Source organism: Quercus robur, chromosome 8, assembly GCF_932294415.1.
Source record: "Quercus robur chromosome 8, dhQueRobu3.1, whole genome shotgun sequence".
Lineage (NCBI taxonomy): Eukaryota > Viridiplantae > Streptophyta > Magnoliopsida > Fagales > Fagaceae > Quercus > Quercus robur.
This window is the reverse complement of record NC_065541.1, coordinates 44,041,043-44,060,107: the sequence shown is the minus strand read 5'-3', so window position 1 is coordinate 44,060,107 and position 19,065 is coordinate 44,041,043. Positions and strand designations below refer to the sequence as shown.

Below are 19,065 nucleotides of genomic sequence, written 5' to 3'. Positions count from 1 at the left end.
AAAAATTTATAAAAAAAAATCATGACCCAACCAAACCTACCAACCCTTAAAAACTGACCTAACAAGATGGGTTGGGTTAAGTCGGATCAATTTTGGTGAGTTGGCAAGTTTGTTGCACACCCCTAGTGGGTACCCATGGGACGAGTTTAAATTTTCATTCTTAATCATAAGTTATAAAAATTATAAGAGTTGGTTTACAACTTAACCAACTGAATAGACTAACCTAATTTGATTAAATAAAATCATAATTTTAAGCTTATTCAAACACGAACTAAAATTATCTTTTTTATTTTATTTTTTTGTGGATTTTGAATGATGAAATAAGGTTAAGGATGTTGTAGACTCAATGGTAAATTTTTTTAAAAGTGCATATTAGGAGATAAGCTAAGCGGGTTCAATCTTTACTAGGAGTTTCCTGGGATTACTTGATATAGATTCTAATAGGTAGGGTCATATATCATGGGTTTACTCCTCAGGGATGGGTCCAAAAGATCTTGCCTTGGTAATTAGGTTTCAAACTTTTCCATCATTAAAAATAAATAAATAAAGGAAGAAGATAAGGTATACGGTTGAAGACAAACAAACAAATTACAACGGCTCATTAAGTCCCATTCTTTCATTCAAGCTACTCAGTTTCATAGGTCAATAGTAATAGAAATAGAGAGGTTCACCTGCTAGTCAAATGAGCTTCTGTATGTTAACACTGTAAATGGCTTAATTTGGCCAAGATCCTGTCTAGAAAGGATTACTATAGCCAGGAATAGCAAAGGCTAACCTCTCGTTTCCCTTATATTGAAGGAATTGCTTTTAACAAAGAAACAAACAATGGTTAGAGAGAGCAACACAGGTACGTGGGTCTCTTTGAATTTGAAGGCTTTGCTCTTTGGGGGGGATATTACGCAAATACATGTCCAAAATTTATCACATGTATGTTTTGTGTTGGGTTATTGCACTTGAACAGTGGACCCAAACCATGCGCATTTAAGTTTTATACTAAGATAGTGTTAGGGAGATCGGGGTTGTCGTGGAATTTAATTAATAGGGTGTGCACACCTTATTCAATAGTCACGGAATCACGGTTTTGGATCCATTTCATGGGATATATGCCCTTAGCTCAGTTTAGCTGTCATTTTATGGCTATCGAGATTTTACTTTTGGGCTTTTGATCTCAGGCTAATGTGTTCCTCAATATGACTCATTTCTTTTTGGGGAATTTATGCAAGATGAATAGTAGAAGAAATATATGCTTAGGTTTATAGGAAGTCAGGCCTCTGTACTTCACCATGCTATGTTTCTACAATCTCGAGTGAATGAAAGATGACAAATCATCATAATCAAGTGATTCTATGCTTTAACTTTCTTTAATTTATGCATTAAACTATAGTCCTTAGTACGAAATCGTTTTTAAAAAAAATTGTCTAACAATAATTGTTCTGTTATCAAACTGTTTTCCTAATGCATATGTTAACTCAATGACTAGGAATTTTTCATGTATGGGGACAGTACTGAACCTAAGATCGAATCCCACACCAAGGCCTGCTCACCTCCTAGACCTAGGGTCTCCGAATAAAAATAATTTTTTTTTTTTTTTAAAAAAAGTCTCATAATATACTTATATAATAGCCTAAAAGAAAATATTTTTCACAATTATTTACATTTTCTTTTTGGAAAAAGTGTTTATATCTAACTAAAATTGAAAAAAAAAAATCCATATTCATTTTTTTTCTTGGTGTTTTCAATAGAGATTCCTAGATTTCAAATCTCATCATCCCACCAATAAGATTATAAAAAAATAATTCAAAGATTAAAAAAAAAAAAAAAAACTTTTATCATTTGCCAAAAAATATATGTTTCCATCTACCCATCAAAAGTCTCTTCTTCCTCTCTCCATCTAAAAAACTTCACTCTTATAACTAGTGACCAATTAACCACATATGCTCTCTCTCTCTCTCTCTCTCTCTAAATTTATGGATAATTAATTGTGTGGACGCAATTTGTAACGACCCTTAATAATATTGGATTCGCACGTAAAAAGGCCCAAACAATATCATTTATAGAGCGTGGGTTTGAAAGGCTAGGCCTTGATCACAAGACGGTGATTTTTTCATGGCGTTCGTACGCAACTAACTCGTGTTCACCTTAGGAGTTTTTCTCCTAGAAGCGGGCTGGGAGGCTCTGGTTTTTGGCCATTTTTCCCAGCCCCTGCTTTGGATTGCTCACTTTTCCTTTTATACTAGCATGCGTTTCTTATCCTTCGTCCACGTGTAGGATCGACTTTTCCAAGACTGATACTTGTCCCATCAGCCCATATCCAGAGTGGTTGGGGGTGGTTGTAAAAGCTGGAGAGTGTGGCTCTGTCAGGTGCAGAATATTGAATGGCAGTGAAGGCAGCTTTCCTTGGTTGATATACTTTCCAGCGTATACTTCTCTATTGACCTAGATATTTAAGATTTTTTCCAAACTGTTCCTATACCGTTTTTACCCTTCCTTCTTGTGAGACCTCGGGCATGCCGAGGACTGAATCGTCCTCGGCCATGTCACAAGACTATTTTGTACTTGTATTACCGATCCTGGGCTATAACCTTCCTCGGCTCGGGCCTTGGGCCCCAATGAATAAATGGGCCAGGGCCACAAATTATTGGGCCCCACAATAGCCCTTCAAAATCCTGCTGTCCGACCTCTTGGTTGGAGAGGAGGATTTTGGTAATGCCAAGCCTTTATTACGGCTCGTTTAACTCTGTTCTTCATTAATGTTGGTGTCTCTTCATCTGCCCAGGAAACATACCGGGTTACGAGACATTCCTCTGAATTCATTCACGATGCGTTCCTACCGTTTGATTATTCAAAACGCGCCTTTAATGATTTCCATTTACGAGACCATTTAAATTTGACAGTTGTTGATAGTGTGGGGAAGTGGAACGGGTACATTCTCGTTTACAAATTTTATTGGAAATCTGGACAGATTAAATACCTTCCGTTTTGCCCTTCATATAAGAAGAAAAGCAAGAGGTTATTTCTCTTGTACAGAGACCCTTTTAATCCTTCTGAAATCTGAAACCCTTAGCCTCTTCCAGAATTTACCTTATCCGCTAGTTACACCTTAAATTGTGATACGTTTGAGATAGGAGTAAGTAATGAAGGAGTCATACCCTTCCCAGAAATACCATGTTCTTATGAAGCTCAGAATGGCTCGATCAGGGCAGGGATGGCAGAGACTCAAGATCCTTCTTACCTTTCTTTCAGCCAAAATCCGAAGTAGGGGCTCGTCGCGTCAAACTTTTGGCGTGACTGAGTTGGGGTCACTCATTATCAGTACCAACCGCTCTCTCATGAGCATAGCTAACATGGCACCAACGTGTTAGGAGTCAGGACTGATGCAGGGACTAAGTGTCCCTGCTTCTTCCTCTCTTCGTTCACTGGTGTCTTCTTTTGCCTCCCCTTCTTCTTCTTTCCCATCACCAGATCCATCCTGGTGCTTTTCCTTCTTCCTCTTCTTCTCCTCTTCCACCCAGGAAGGTCCTCCTCTCAATATGGGTGCTATTGGGGCAGAATTTGGAAAGACTTAGGAGCAAAGCTTAAAAAGATTTCTGACTGTTTTTTTTTTTTTATTGTTTTTGTAACTTGTTTTCTATATAGGCCTGTTTAAGCCCTTCATTGTACTTTGTAATACCTCTTTATATTAATAAAAGTCGTCATTGCCTTACTTCATATATTCTACCTCTTCTTTTTGAAATAGTTATGCCGTGAATAGACGTACTATCCTGTGACTTCTCTTTTATTTTTATATTACGAACGATACTTAGGGCCGAGGTCCCAGTTAAGAAAAAAGACTTTGTTCTATGCTTATTGAAACTATCCGGCATAATAATGCCAATTTGAACAAATGATACTTTGGGCGGAAATCTTTACTAAGAAAAACAGAAAAAGATATTTATAATGAGCTCATTAGAGCTGTTTGACATAATGACGCCGACCTGAGAGAGCAATACTTAGGGCCGAAATACCCTACTAAGAAAGAAAAACATTATTATGAATTTATGAGAGCTGTTCGGCACAAAAATGCTAACTTGAACAAGTGATACCTAGGGTCAAAGCCCTTGTTAAGAAAAAGATATTATTATGAACTTAATGGAGTTGCCTGACACAATAATGCCGACCTGAGAAAACAATACTTACCCCAAAAATAACCGAAATGACAACTGAATGCTCGGTGCGGTGTAGGAAACAACCTGCGGAGGATATGCAACAAAAAATGAACAGCCCCTGCAGGTTGTTGAGTAATAGGGCGTTTCGCCATCTTCCTAATAGCTTTCCTAGCCTTAACCTTTTCTGGTATTTGGTCTGAGGACTGGGTGATTCAGAAATCTTCTTAAATAGCCGACCTTCCCAAAATTCTAAGTCCGAGGACCATGCAATACCTTGGCCCAATCCAAAACTTGATTTTGATAAGTAGTTGGTTTCCCCATAGTTTTGAGTCCGAGGACTACACAATACCTTGGTTCTGTCCAAAACTTGATTTTGATAAGTAGTTGGTTTCCCCATAGGTTTGAGTCCGAGGACCACACAATACCTTGGTTCTGTCCAAAACTTGATTTTGATAAGTAGTTGGTTTCCCCATAGGTTTGAGTCCGAGGACCATACAATACCTTGATTCTGTCCAAAACTTGATTTTGATAAGTAGTTGGTTTCCCCATAAGTTTGAGTTCGAGGACCATGCAATACCTTGGTTCTGTCCAAAACTTGATTTTGATATTGATAAGCAGTTGGTTTCCCCATAGGTTTGAGTCCGAGGACCATGTAATACCTTGATTCTGTCCAAAACTTGATTTTGATAAGTAGTTGGTTTCCCCATAAGTTTGAGTCCGAGGACCATGCAATACCTTGGTTCTGTCCAAAACTTGATTTTGATATTGATAAGTAGTTGGGGGAATTAACCCCTTGGCTACGGCATAAGACCTTGGTTTGTAGGGGAATTAGCTCCTCGGCCAAACCCCTAGAACCATCCGTGCTGCTGACGCTACGAAGCGTAGCCCCTAGTAAAGAAAACATAGCCCCTAGTGGAACTTTACGCTAGAACACTACAACCGGCTGTTAGAAATGACAAGAGGACTGTCTCGACCTACCGCCTGTGCCAACACACAAGCCTTTCCCACAGACGGCGCCAATTGTGTGGACGTAATTTGTAACGACTCTTAATAATATTGGGTTCGCACGTAAAAGGGCCTAAATAATATCATTTATAGAGCGTGGGTTTGAAAGGCTAGGCCTTGGTCACAAGACGGTGATTTTTTCATGGCGTTCGTACGCAACTAACTCATGTTCACCCTAGGAGTTTTTCTCCTGGAGGCGGGCTGGGAGACTCTGGTTTTTGGCCATTTTTCCCATCCCCTGCTCTGGATTGCTCACTTTTCCTTTTATACTAGCATACGTTTCTTATCATTCATCCATGTGTAGGATCGACTTTTCCAAGACTGATACTTGTCCCATCAGCCCATATCCAGAGTGGTTGAGGGTGGTTATAAAAGCTGGAGAGTGTGGCTCTGTCAGGTGCAGAATATTGAATGACAGTAAAGATAGCTTTCCTTGGTTGATATACTTTCCAGCGTATACTTCTCTATTGACCTAGATATTTTAGATTTTTTCCAAACTGTTCCTATACCGTTTTTACCCTTCCTTCTTGTGAGACCTCGGGCATGCCGATGACTGAATCGTCATCGGCCGTGTCACAAGACTATTTTGTACTTGTATTACCGATCCTGGGTTATAACCTTCCTCGGCTCGGGCCTTGGGCCCCAATGAATAAATGGGCCAGGGCCACAAATTATTGGGCCCCACATTAATCATCATCAAACAATTTATTTTCTCTCTTACTCTTAAAGTTATTCTCCTATGTCTTTCTCAAAAAAATAAAAAAAATAAAAGTATTCTCCTAAGTCATATTTAAAATAAAAATAATGTTTTTTTTAATATACTTTTTATATATTGCTTTCCAATTGGTTGTTTTTGTTTAATTGTTACTTCATCAATCTTACATAAATTATGTGGATAATTATATTATAAATCTCATTTTATGGCCAAGAGGCTTGTAATTTTAGTCTTAAAAAGAAAATATTTATAAAAAATAAAAAAATAAATAAAAACTTTGTAGATTAGCAACATTGCCTTCTCCTTCTTTTGAGGAAAACTAGGGTTCAAATTATCAAAAATCAATTAAAATAGTTTTAATTGAATTTGGTCTTTGTGTCTTAAGGCTAAGGTTATTGAATGATTCTAATGTTCTATAAAAATATTATGGTATATTTGATCAATCAAATTCTAGTATTAAGGACATTAATGTATGGATTAGGACATTTTTTATATATAAAAAAAAAAAAAAATACTCTCTATTTATTTAAAAGAAAATATTAACAGATAGTGTAAAACATTCATTACGAAAAGATAATGGGATATCGTGCTATATTTAAAAGTAAAGAGGAGATCTTGCAACTGTCATTGTCCTATATTCGAAGGCATGTATTTCTACATAATTTTAATGACAATATCCATTAAATTTTCTTCCACATAATGAAGTTTTCAAAATTAAAATTGATAAAAATCACTTTTTCTTCTTTAAGTTTAGGATAGATGCAAATTACGCCTCTACTTTTTTAAAAACAAGAACAAAAAACACATTAATATCCTTAATACCCTCAGATAATAAACACATCACGTAGACAAGTTAACGAGAAATGGCTTTTAATGTTCATGATGTGTTTGTCATTTGAAGGTATTAAAGACATTTTCTATTAAAAAAATTGAATTTTTATTAATTTGTTCATGTTTAGATTTTTTTTTTTTTTTTTGGAAGTTCTTCACGTTTAGAATTGATCTTTTGTCCATCCAAAATAAAAGATTCAGGACCCATATTTTATGAAATTCAGTGTTTAGTGTGCAATTGGCATGAATTATTTTTATTAACTTATTTTACTATTTAGCTTATTTTTGTTATTATTTATAGATTTCATTGTACTTTTTGATATTATTTATGGATCTCATTGTACTGTTTCAATTAATTTTTATATTAATCTATAATATTTTTAATAAAAAAATTAATTTTAATAAAATAAATGAATCTCTGCTCAATATTTAATATTCACGTTCACAAATGGATCTTTACATTTTTTTTTTTTATTCAAGAAAAGAAAATTCATAATCAATATGATGAATAAAGTTTATCATACAACCAAGAAAAACACTGGAAAAAGTACAATAGATCTGACCTGAAAGTACCCAACACCACTCTGACAAACCCTTCCTTTCATACATCCCAACACAAAGTTACAAACCCACTAACCTTTGCCTTCCAAGATTAAGATATTGGAAACAAGAAAAAAATATAAAAAGAATTTTTTATGAGCTATAAAATACTAAAAAGAATCATCACAACACCCTACCTAATCAGTTAAAAGCAATACAAAGCTCAAATTGTTTTTTTTTTTTTTTTAATTATTCTGCCTGGCTCAAAACCACAGATGCACATGTTCTTTCCTGCAATCCAATCATTCAACCTTTGAGTGGTCCCATTCTTAAAGGTAAACACATCACGTGAGAGCGCTCAGGTTAGCCACAGAGAGCACCAAACCAAAGTCCTCCCCACCCAGAACGTGACTGATTCCCAATAACACTTCCTTTGTCATTCTCTAATGAAAAATTAGCCAACATTTTGATGGGTCACATGCAATATATTAAAGCACCCCTAGAAAAATCAAGCTGATTTTTTTGTACTTGGACTTTCTACTTGGAGTCTGTGGGAGAGAGAGTCAAACATGGAGAAGCTGTTCTTTATCGATTGAAGCCTTGGCATCAGAGTGTGGTTGTGATTGTGGTGCACCATTTTCCATCTTCTTGAGGTTCTGTTGGTGATAGACTTGCCTCAATCTCTCTATTTCCCTCTTTAGTGCTTCTTGATGAGCTGCATTGTTTTACAAAATACAATATATTTGGTTAAAGCCCATTCCAAGGTTTTCTGACAATGGCATATGTTTTGCACGGTTATGCATGCATAACTTTATCCCAAAACTAATTTTGTTGACCCTCCAATCACTTTCATCCCCTCTCTTAAGGTTGTATGAAATCTAGACATGCAATTTTCAAGAAAACACTATATGGTCATTTAAGAAAGATTTCATATTTGATCCATTGGCCACGGATACAGAGGTGACCAAGAATTTGAAGCTAAGAAAGATTTCATTGTTGGTTAAGTTCTAGTTGAATGATTTGCTTAGTTTGCAATCAAATGTCACCAAAATGTTCCCCTCATCCAAAGAATGAGAGAACATTTTTTTTCTGTTTTCTTTTTTTTATATTCATACAATCATGATAAATAACTTTTTATTTTATTTTTTATTTTTATAGCAGTAATGATAAATAAGTTGCAAATTGAGATTTGCTACTTCTCTATGATGACATTCTGAGATTTAATAGGTCCGTGGACCATTTTTTAGAGTGTAAACTGAGAGGCCCACCTACTCTTTGGTTATATTTTCTTTCAAATCTTGTTAATTCAACCCGGGCATGAATTAAAGAAATGTTTGCATGTTTCATGGAAAAGGAATCTTTCAATAATGAATTCCACAGCTAAAAAAAAAGTCATGCATGATACCCTGTCCTATACTCCTATCATAGTCCTACGAAATCAGTCGAAGAGTATATTTTCACCAGTTTATTGGACTTAAAAAATAGATAAATAAAATAGAACAAAAGTACAACTGTACTTAAAATGTTAAAAAATAAAAAGTTATTCATATATCAAGTGAGCTATGGTAAATGGATAATTCAACAGATTCTATCCAAATGAACCTGTCAATTCTTGAAAATCTTAGACACGATTCTGTACATCATATAGAATATATTCTTTGGGGGTGAAAAAAAAAAATGCAACCAGAAACAACTTGGACTGAGCATCACATCCTATTCATTGCGTGGTGTGAAATATGTTCTAACAAGTCAACACTATTCATTCAACTATGAACATGTTATTGGAAAATAAATCTTTGTTAATTGGATAATTAAGGGCTAATTACCATCTTTAAAAATCTTATCTTGCGCAAGGGCCGCGATTCTTTGCTTAAGAGCACTGTTATCAACATTTAGAAGCAAGCGTTGATGGTCTAAAAACGCAACCCGTGGTGACAGCACCGAAACCTCAGCCTTCAAACAAAATTGTGAACATTTTAAAGCATGCAATAACAACAATTACAACTCTTACAGAAAATCCATAGATAAAAACACATACTTGTAATGAGGTGACACTACGTTCAAGCTCTGATATGTATTGTAGCTTCCTCACCCTTGATCTTTGCGCAGATTGTCTGTTTGCCAAGATTCTAATCCAAACCCAAAAAAAATAATAAACAAATATTAATTAATCAGCGCAAGTTTTTGGAACCATTGTTGTTTCTTGCTACATAATTGTAAACCATAATGTAAACCAATATAAGACGTGGGATTTACTTCTCATCATATATATTAAAGCATAAATTATATATATTAATATCTCATTTGATGCTAATCAGAAATTAATTAAAATTGTCTGCTACTCATGCCAAGAACTAGAAAGAAAGAAAAATGAAAAGGAAGAGATTCATATTTCATCATTCATATATAAAGTTTTTATTTTGTAGACGCATTATATTGTTAAAAAGTGATTCATTTTGCCAAGAATTATAACTATGGTCTATGGAATTATAAAAGAAGAAAAAATAACAATTCATTTTTTTTTTTTTTGTCAATTATTGACATATTCAACGACACCCTCTTAGAAAAAAATGTTAATGCATGATTACCTTTTGACCCTTTTAGGATCAGTTATCCTATCGTTGGACGAGTTTGGCATCATGTTAGGTGGAGTTTGTGAGTCTGAATTGCATTGGCTTTCAACCTCCTCGGATTCATTCTTTAGTTGCTGTTGCTGCTTCAACTGATGATCTTGTGCTGGTGCTTCTTTCTCATCATTAATGCTGTTATGATCAGATGGTGTGGAGGGGTTCGAGGACGACACAGTAGGGGCCACAGCAGTTGATATTTCATCAGTGAACATGGACAAGAATTGCTCATCATCAAACCTATCAAACTCATTGCTTGCAACCCCAGAGCCAGGAGGTGCATTCGAGCCGCGACATTCATCTAGCATTGGCACCTCTAGGAAGGTTATCGAGTCACTAACGGATCTCCGGTGAGATCCCCGCCTCGACGACGAGAAGTCTAGGAACTCATCCACCCAAGAAGGGTTTTGGGTGGTGGCATTGGTGGGGTTGGAATTGGTGGTGGTGATGTTTGGTGTCATACTCCCAATTGAAGGTATTCTTTGGTGAGAGAAGTCATGCCAATTTGGGGAGAGGTTTGGGATTTTTGGAGGCAATTGTGCCATAGCACAATGATGTAAGGAAAAGAAAGAATTAACTCAACCCCAACAAACCCACCAAACCAAATTGAATGACAATTAATCTACAACAAAGCTTCTTGTATAATAAACTCAATCCAACACACATACACACAATGTTGAAACTTGGAAAAGTAAAACCAAAATGACAATCTCTTTTCACAAACCAAATGCCTCAAACATACCCAAAAGCAAACTAGAGAATGTTTAGAAGTAGAAAGAAAAACCACATGAACGACAACAACTACTATTGCAACAACAACATATCATTCATTATAAGAGGAGGGATTTAAAGCTTTTTCTTACACAGCTCCTTTTCAAAATCCTAATAAATGTTATATGCAATGTGTGTGTGTGTGTGTTTGTGCAGTGGGGTCACATGGGGGAGGATCGGACAGCTATGTACAGCTGGGAGGAGGTTGGGACTCAACGGTATTACTGGAAAGTCGCCAGTAGTTTAATAACTAGCGGAATCAGCCACCACGTGCCTTTGTGACCGCCTCTTTAGTGGGAGAGAGAGAGCTTATTATAGTCTCATTATTATTATATACATCCAAAAAAAAAACATTCCCATGCTTCTCTTACCACTTTATCAAAACCTTTTTCAAGTTTGCTTTTCTAATCTACAGCCGTTGGATTGGAATTTTTGATCGTTTTGAAACGTCTCCATCAAACACTCACATGGGTCAAGATTTATTTGCTACTTATAGCCTCCTAATCTTTCTACAATTTATCTAGAAACTGAGGGGATGAGGTTTTTTTTTTTTTTTGGGGGGTAATTTTTGAGTCTTTGGTTGCAAGGGAATATGAGAAAATAGTATTTGAATTAGTGATCTTTGCTTAATCAAACACGGTTCCTAACTTATTGTAAGTTATAGTAAACGGATATTGAAGATTTTTCGGAAATATATATTTGAATAGGACATAAATGGATAAAAATGATGAGCAATGTTACAACCACAAACTATTTTACACCATTTTTATAAACTGTTGATGTATCCAACTTCTTATTGGTTTTCATCTAGGCCCATTATTAACATCACTACCAATAATTACCCACCACATAAGTAGTTTGTAAAAAAAATTTGTAAAAAAATTTGTATCTCTAACATTATTAAAAAATGATTCATGTGACTCCGATTTATAAGACAAGTGGGTTCTTAACTAATTGTCATATATTTTAGGGAAGTTAGGGAACAATTATTGAAGATTTGTCCGAAATATATATTTGAATAAGTAATGCTAGGATCACATAAAATGGTGAGTTGTGAGTGGAAGAATGTGTCTCCACATGGATCCATCATTACATCTCTACTACTCATAACTCACCATGCGGCAAGTTTTGGAAAAAGTTGTGTCATTTTATATAGTCCTAGCATTACTCTATTTGAATAGGACATAAATGATAAAAATGAGTCATGTAACTCCACTTAATAAGACATGATTCTTGACTAATTGTAATATATTTTAGGGAAGTTAGGAAACTATTATTGAAGATTTGTCCGAAATATATATTTGAATAAAGACATAAATGGATAAATATAATTTATGTAACCGATTCAAGTGATAGTTTGTTTGTTTGGAGTTTGGCTTACCTCCAGTACTTTTTTTAATTAAAATCTCTTTTTGTTTTAATGAGAAACAATCACATCATCCACTAACTAAATAAAAGGTAGAGATTAAAATCCACTATCACTTGCCATTGTATATTTAAAATAAAAGGACATATAGAGTTAAAAAAGTATTAGAGGTAAGCCAAATTCATTTGTTTGTCTTCTTCTTCTTTTTTCAAATTTTATCGATCATTCGATCTTAATAGCTTGTTTAAATAGATTAGAATTTTTTTTTTTTAATACAAAATAGAAATTCTACTCTAACCTAATCTAAGTGTATATGTACGTGAAACTCACTCCTGGAGACTTGAATCCCGGCCCTTACCCCCCACACCTCACAAGCACTTATACTTGTGAAGTGATCATCGCACCAAGGGTGTGCGGTGGTAAATAGATTAGAATTATAAAATGTAGAGAATTTGGTTCTAAATAGATAGGTTTTATGATGAAATAAATATTATGTAAATGATTGTAAAGTGGTAGATTTAAAGTCTCTTTTATTAATTGAGTTTCTTGACAAGCTTCAATGACGGATGTAAAAATTTAATCACTCAACTGATACTTAGCACTCTAGATCATCAATAGATTCAATACTACTTAACCAAAACTTCACATTAATAAAAACAAAACCTCACATTAATAAAAACAAGAAATTCAACAATTAAAACAATACTCTAACTAACCCACACTAGTTTCACTTAATAAAACGTAGCAATGATTACACAAACTTTGATGTGGTAGATATGGATGGGAGGCAAAGCATAATGGTATGAAAAGAGGAAAATGGTAGTAGTAGCTAGGATGAGTGGGAATAGTTGTACGTGGGATAAGATTTGGGGAGTGAGCTGTAAGAGAAAGGGGAAAGGAGCTAGGATTATAAAGGATCGGATCATATGTCATGCTCCCATGTGAATTGCTTGCACGCTCGATCTAAGGCTTTCTTTGCTTTGTCCCCAAACCATACCCACATGTAGGGCATATTTATGTCCTTAATTTTATCTCTATGTTTCTACGTATCTTCCTTCTTCTATCTCATCCCTCCGGAATTCATGTTGGTTTTTTTTTTTTTTTTTTTTTAAGTGTTTGCCGCACTAATCATTATTAGACAAATGTTTAGAATATATTTGCCGCCTTCCATCTAGAGGCAAATGCCTGGCAATGAAGCATCTTCGTGGGTGTGTGTTCTTCAAAATTAAATTCAAGTACTTCTCTCTCTCTCTGAGAGTAAATAATTTTTAAGAATTACACTTTTCTTGAGTAAAGCATGTGAATAATGAAAGTTTTGGGCTTAGTTGTGTAATTATGATATTGCAAGGATTAAAAGTCCAACCCCCCCCCCCCCCCTCCCCCCCGGGGCCTCTCTCCTTTTAGCCTCTATATATTGGTAGTTGTGTAACAAATAGTCTTCTACCATCTGTCACCATAAAATATTTAGAGGCTCGTTCCTTGAATTTCTTTGCTCTATCGAACAAAGAACTAGGCTTTGTGCGGCAAAATTTGATTCATCCATATAAGCAAGTTTCTATGAATCTGCTAGTCTGTCTTCAGCAAATTCCTCTTCTTACATGAATCATGAAAATGCCAAAAAAAAAAATTAAAAATTATGATTCATTTTGCCCAATTCAAATTCAACTCATATTTAGAACCAAACGAATTGATTTTTTGATCTATAAATTTAATTGTCATTAGAAAAAGATAACACTATTTGTGTTTATTAATCAGTACAATTATATGTTTAAATTTAACTAAGGAACTTACTGTAAAGCACTTAAATTATTGTATCTAAGTTTTGCCATAAACTTAACGTGGCCAGTATTATCATAGTACTTGTCTTAATCACAAGGAATGTTGGAACAAACTTCCCACACGTAAGTAATGCTTTGCATATTATATCAACACCATGTTTATGCCCCCACTTTCATTAGCATGGTATCATGTGTTGAGGCCCATTTTGGCAAAAAAGAAAAGGCCCAATGGCAAGAAGAAGCCCAACAATATAACAAAGGGTGAAGAAAGAAGAATTAGCAAAGTAAGAAAAACCATTAGACCCAAATGGCAGAAACAATGATACACAAGCCCACAAAATAGTAAAAGGACCTCAAAGAAAGCAAATAGGCCTAAGGGAGCCCCAAAAAATGAAGAAGTAAGCCCATAAAAATCGTAAGAAGTAGAAAGCAAGCAAAGATGGGCCGGAGGAGCCCAAAGAAATGAATTAGTAAATGGGGTTGGTTTAAAAGCCAATAAACCCAAAAATAAAGGATATGGTAATTGGGTCAGGAAAGCTCGAAAGGTTTAGCAAAAACCCATGGGAATGTAAGAAGTAAGAAAGAATATGATGGGCCAAGGATGCCCCAAGGAATGAAACAGGCCAAGGATGTCCAAAAGAATGAAACTGGCCAAGGATGCCCAAAAGGAATAAAAATAGGCCAAGGGAGCCCAAGATGATGTGAGAATTAACCAACAGAAATACTGGGTAACATAAATTGAGGGAAGAAATAATACATGGCAAGCTCAGAGTAAGGCCATCAAACGAAAGTTAAACAATGTCATGGCAGGAAAAATGCAGTGGCATGGCAGGAGTATTAGTCAGCCCACAAACCAAGGGTGAAAAAAGATAAGGGCCGAATTGAAAGAAGCAAAGGCCCATATCCACACAATACCTAGCCCAAAGAAGAAATAAAATGAGAAGAATGAAGACCCAATGACTCACCCACGCCACAAAAGGTTAAGCAAGCGGCAGAACACACAGCAATACCAAACAAACCCACAGGCAATAGCAAACGCGTGAACGCCAGACAAGCAATGGACTCATATAGGAGTGAAGCACGCACAAGACTCAAGCACCACCAACCAACTTGTACCTAGCCAATACAAGGACGATGGGCCATGGGTCAGAGGTAAGAGAGAGTGTAGTCTGACGGTGAGGAGAAGGGAGAAGCCTATTTTGGGGTTCCTACTTAAACTTTTTTGGGAGAAATGTCCTGTTGTAATAACATACCACTCAAAAGAGGCAAAGATGAGCTGGAATTACTAGGTGCATGCTATAGGAGTTAGTATGAGAGAATGCCCGACCCTTATCCAGATGGGAATGCCACGGATAGCAAGAAAATAAAACAAAATTCCCTTTGTCTAGGAATGGAACGTGGTGCAGCCAGTACAGGGTAGTGATGGTGGCTAGGCAACTAGCAGACCAGTGGGTAGTTCGGGATGGACACCCACAACAAGCCAAAAGTGGTTGAGGGGTAAAACGGTAAATCTAACCATGACAAACAGTATAAATAGGCCTTAGCCATGCATAGTGAAACAACAACAAGGAAGGAAGGCAAGAAACATAGGAACAAAGAGAGAAACAGGAAGCAAAAGAAAAACAGAGGGAAAAAACAAAAAGAAAGAGAACAAAAGAGTAGTAAGGAAACAAGAGTGTGAGGAATGATAGAGCATGCACCAATAGGCTACTTACTTCTCTCCCTCTCAATAGCCCACTCTTTAGCAAGCTAAGAGTTTGAGATTAAGCCATTTAGGCTCATTTTCCAAAGTAGGCAATTTCTATGGCAAAATCTCCCTGTGAGGTTACCTACATTGGAAATCGGTTCCCTTCTTGGACTTAAATTTGCCAAAGGGCCAAGTTTAGTAAATTAACCTCCTTCCTTCTTTTATCATAGTTGTTCAAGTACTAACGTTATTCTTCTATTGCTTATTCATTCTTGCCATACTCATATTATTGTTTACTTTTCCTATTGAAAAATCGCTTAAACATTATCTTTGATACTTTAGTTAAAATATTTTAACTATCCTACTGTATTATGTTTCTCTTGCCATAACGTTTTTGTAATAGTATTCCTTGTCATGGGCATGTGACCAAGATCTTTGCCAAGGGTCTTAGCTTGTGCACAAGCTAGCTTAAGGTGAGCTTCAGTTGAGTTAGTCCCAACTCTCCTACCCTAGAATCATTAGGCCATAGTATGGCAGGTGTAGTCCAGCCTAGGATACAAAAAAAGGCCCACCACATCGTGTTGTTGGCCGGCTCTTGCATAACAATTGGCTTGGCAAGATCTTATAGCGAGTTTGGCCTCTGACCTTAAAATCCTAGAGAAATTGGAATCCGTAGGTTTGGTTTCGACATGTTGTAGATGTATTGGCCGTAAAAGCATTGTTATTAATCCTAGACTAGCCCAACCGGTCAAACTGAAAACCCAATGACCCAACATTGAGACTAGTTCAGGTGTTTAAATGAACTATTTTTGCATAAGACAGTCAAACCCAGTCAAACTTGATGGGTTTGTGGTGACCTATAGAACCCAAATGAGTTTTTATTACCCGATTAGGTTTGTGAAATTTGTAAAATTACATTTATATGTTCACTTTATTGATTTTTTTTTTTTTTTTAATTGTTTGATGTGTTATAATATGGTAATTTAAAAATTGAAAAAACCTAAAAAATTCAATAACAACAAAAATGCAATTCCCTATATGTTTGCCTACCTTCAAATCTCTCATTCTATCAAAAGATTATTCTATTATTATGAAACCCTAATTTTGAATTATAATGGCTAGTTTAATTTAGTTATATGACTATTTTTAAAATTTTACATATTTATCTTATGATTTTTCATACTTATTTATATATATATTTATTTTTTAAAAATTATTTGACCTTGCAGTGTTTAACCAATGACCCACTAATTGAACCAATAACTTGACTACCTGAGTCAGGCTTAATAACTATGCCTAAAAGCAATATAATTTCTTGTATTGCAATGTCTCGTGGTTGATTAAGATGGTCGTCCAATATTGTGTATTGATGAAATGAACCAAGTTCAGGCTCAAACTTGGAAGCACTTGGAAGCTCAATTTCTATATGAAGTAAGTTTGAAATTTAAATAAAGCAATGCTCATGGATATGCTCGGAAACACTATGATACTATCTATAATTATAAAAATTATTACTTCTGAATTATAAACAAATTACTTATGGCTATGAAGTAAGAAAGGTAAAAAGTAATATTACAGGCAATATTTTTCACAACAATTAAGTTGACAGTTTTTACCAATTCTCACATAACAATTTGTCAGCCTAACAATTGAATTTTTTTTTTTTTTTTTCTCTGGACTTATTGTGAATGAAACTTGAACACCATAGTGTTCAACATTTCGACTTAGCTCCTCTCGTGACTCGTGTACAGTCCCATATGCGCAAACATTGACAATATAATTACACCCAACCCACCAAAATGTCGTACTGCTTTATTACAGAAATCTGCAATTGATTCTAGTTTGAGACCTTGGCCAGTTAGCCGTCTTAAGCTTACCATATATATAACCCAACCTGGAAACTGAATACAACAAATTACTTGCTTTTTTTATTATTATTATTTTTTGCTAAAACAAATTACTTGCCTTAGTAAAACTCTCAAGCGCAAAAAACATGAACGAAAAAAAGGCAAGCATAAATGATGACTGCGAGACGTAGCCAATTTGAACATGAAATCGAACTCATTTTAAGGCTTTTTCTTTAGTAAGATAATGCTAGCTAAACATAATATTTCATTTTCCATCTACATTCTGAGCTACACATGGAGACTCCAACTAAATTAAGAAATGCCTGCTTGACTCTTTTGATCATGTGGATTTTTTGGGCAAGGGCATGTTGTGAGAAGTATACGCTGCCTCTAACATATAACCCAAAAGCCATGAGGAAGAGATATGAAAGCTGGGTTGCACGGTATGGCCGAAGATACAAGAACAAAGAGGAAAAGGAATTGCGTTTTGGCATTTACCAAATGAACTTCGAGCTCATTGACCACTTCAATTCTCAAAACCATTCATTCAAGCTCACTGACAATAGATTTGCAGACTTGACAAACAGGGAGTACCGAGCTGCCTACTTGGGATTTGGAACCAAGTCGCATCCAATGACAAACTTCTGCCATTTCAATAATAAGAGTTTGCCAACTAGTATGGATTGGAGAAAAGGAGGTGCTGTTACTCCAATGAAGGATCAAGGCGAATGTGGTAGGAATTTGTGTTTTCCCTGGTGTAAATTTGAACATTTAAGTGCATCGTTAAAGACCATAAAGAGAATTGACTACTAACAACAATTTCTTATGAACTTTTGAACTAGATTTTTGCTTGTATAATTAAATCAGCTTCACTGAAAGCTCCTAGAAGCTGGGAAAATAGATATTATTTTGGAGTAAATGCCTGCGCCTTTTATGACAACAACAACAACAAAAAAACTTTTAACGACAACATCATTATGGTGCCGATAATGAAAAATAGGTCATTAGAATAGTTTTTTCCGTCATTGGAAGCTCTCCAAGAAATTTATTTTTTGACAAATTCCATCAAACTTCATGATCTGACACCAACTACCAACCTTATGATTCAGGAAGTTGCTGGGCATTCTCTGCAGTGGCAGCAGTGGAAGGTATCAACAAAATCAAAAAAGGAAAGTTAGTATCTCTGTCAGAACAAGAGCTCATGGACTGTGATATTGACAATGGAAATGAAGGCTGCAATGGTGGATACATGGACAAAGCATTTGAGTTCATAAAAAAGAATGGTGGACTCACCACGGAAGAAGATTATCCTTATAAGGGAAAGGAAGGCTCCTGCAACAAAGCCAAAGAAAAAACTCATGCAGTGACGATAAGCGGCTATGAAAAGGTACCGGCCAATGATGAGAAAAGCCTACAAGTTGCAGTTGCTAACCAACCTGTCTCTGTTGCAGTAGATGCTGGCAGTTATAAATTTCAATTCTACTCTAAAGGTATCTTCTCTGGCCAGTGTGGAACTCAACTCAATCATGGAGTCACAGCAGTTGGCTATGGAGAAGATGGTGGTAAGTACTGGATTGTGAAGAATTCATGGGGTGCTGACTGGGGTGAATCCGGTTATATAAGGATGACACGTGATTCCAAAAATAAGCATGGTATTTGTGGAATTGCTATGGATGCTAGCTACCCTCTTATGGATTGAGTAGCCTTGTTAGTTCATCTGGCCATTTCTGGCTTTAAAATGACAGTAAGTTAG

At 35.8% G+C, this 19,065-nt stretch overlaps 2 protein-coding genes across 2 annotated transcripts; one reads left to right on the top strand and one right to left on the bottom strand.

Moving 5' to 3' along the window:
* Positions 1 to 7,198: 7,198 nt before the first annotated feature.
* Positions 7,199 to 10,929, bottom strand: LOC126695646 (basic leucine zipper 61-like). Its single transcript, XM_050392474.1, has 4 exons — positions 9,825 to 10,929; positions 9,275 to 9,365; positions 9,063 to 9,189; positions 7,199 to 7,951 (listed from the first exon to the last, which is right to left on the bottom strand). Exons 1-4 carry the CDS (start codon positions 10,406 to 10,408, stop codon positions 7,800 to 7,802), a joined length of 954 nt encoding a protein of 317 aa, XP_050248431.1. The 5' UTR covers positions 10,409 to 10,929; the 3' UTR covers positions 7,199 to 7,799.
* A 6,661-nt stretch (positions 10,930 to 17,590) lies between these two features.
* Positions 17,591 to 19,011, top strand: LOC126695647 (ervatamin-B). The gene is made up of 2 exons (XM_050392475.1): positions 17,591 to 18,045; positions 18,422 to 19,011. Exons 1-2 carry the CDS (start codon positions 17,607 to 17,609, stop codon positions 19,009 to 19,011), a joined length of 1,029 nt encoding a protein of 342 aa, XP_050248432.1. The 5' UTR covers positions 17,591 to 17,606.
* The last annotated feature ends 54 nt before the right edge of the window (positions 19,012 to 19,065 follow it).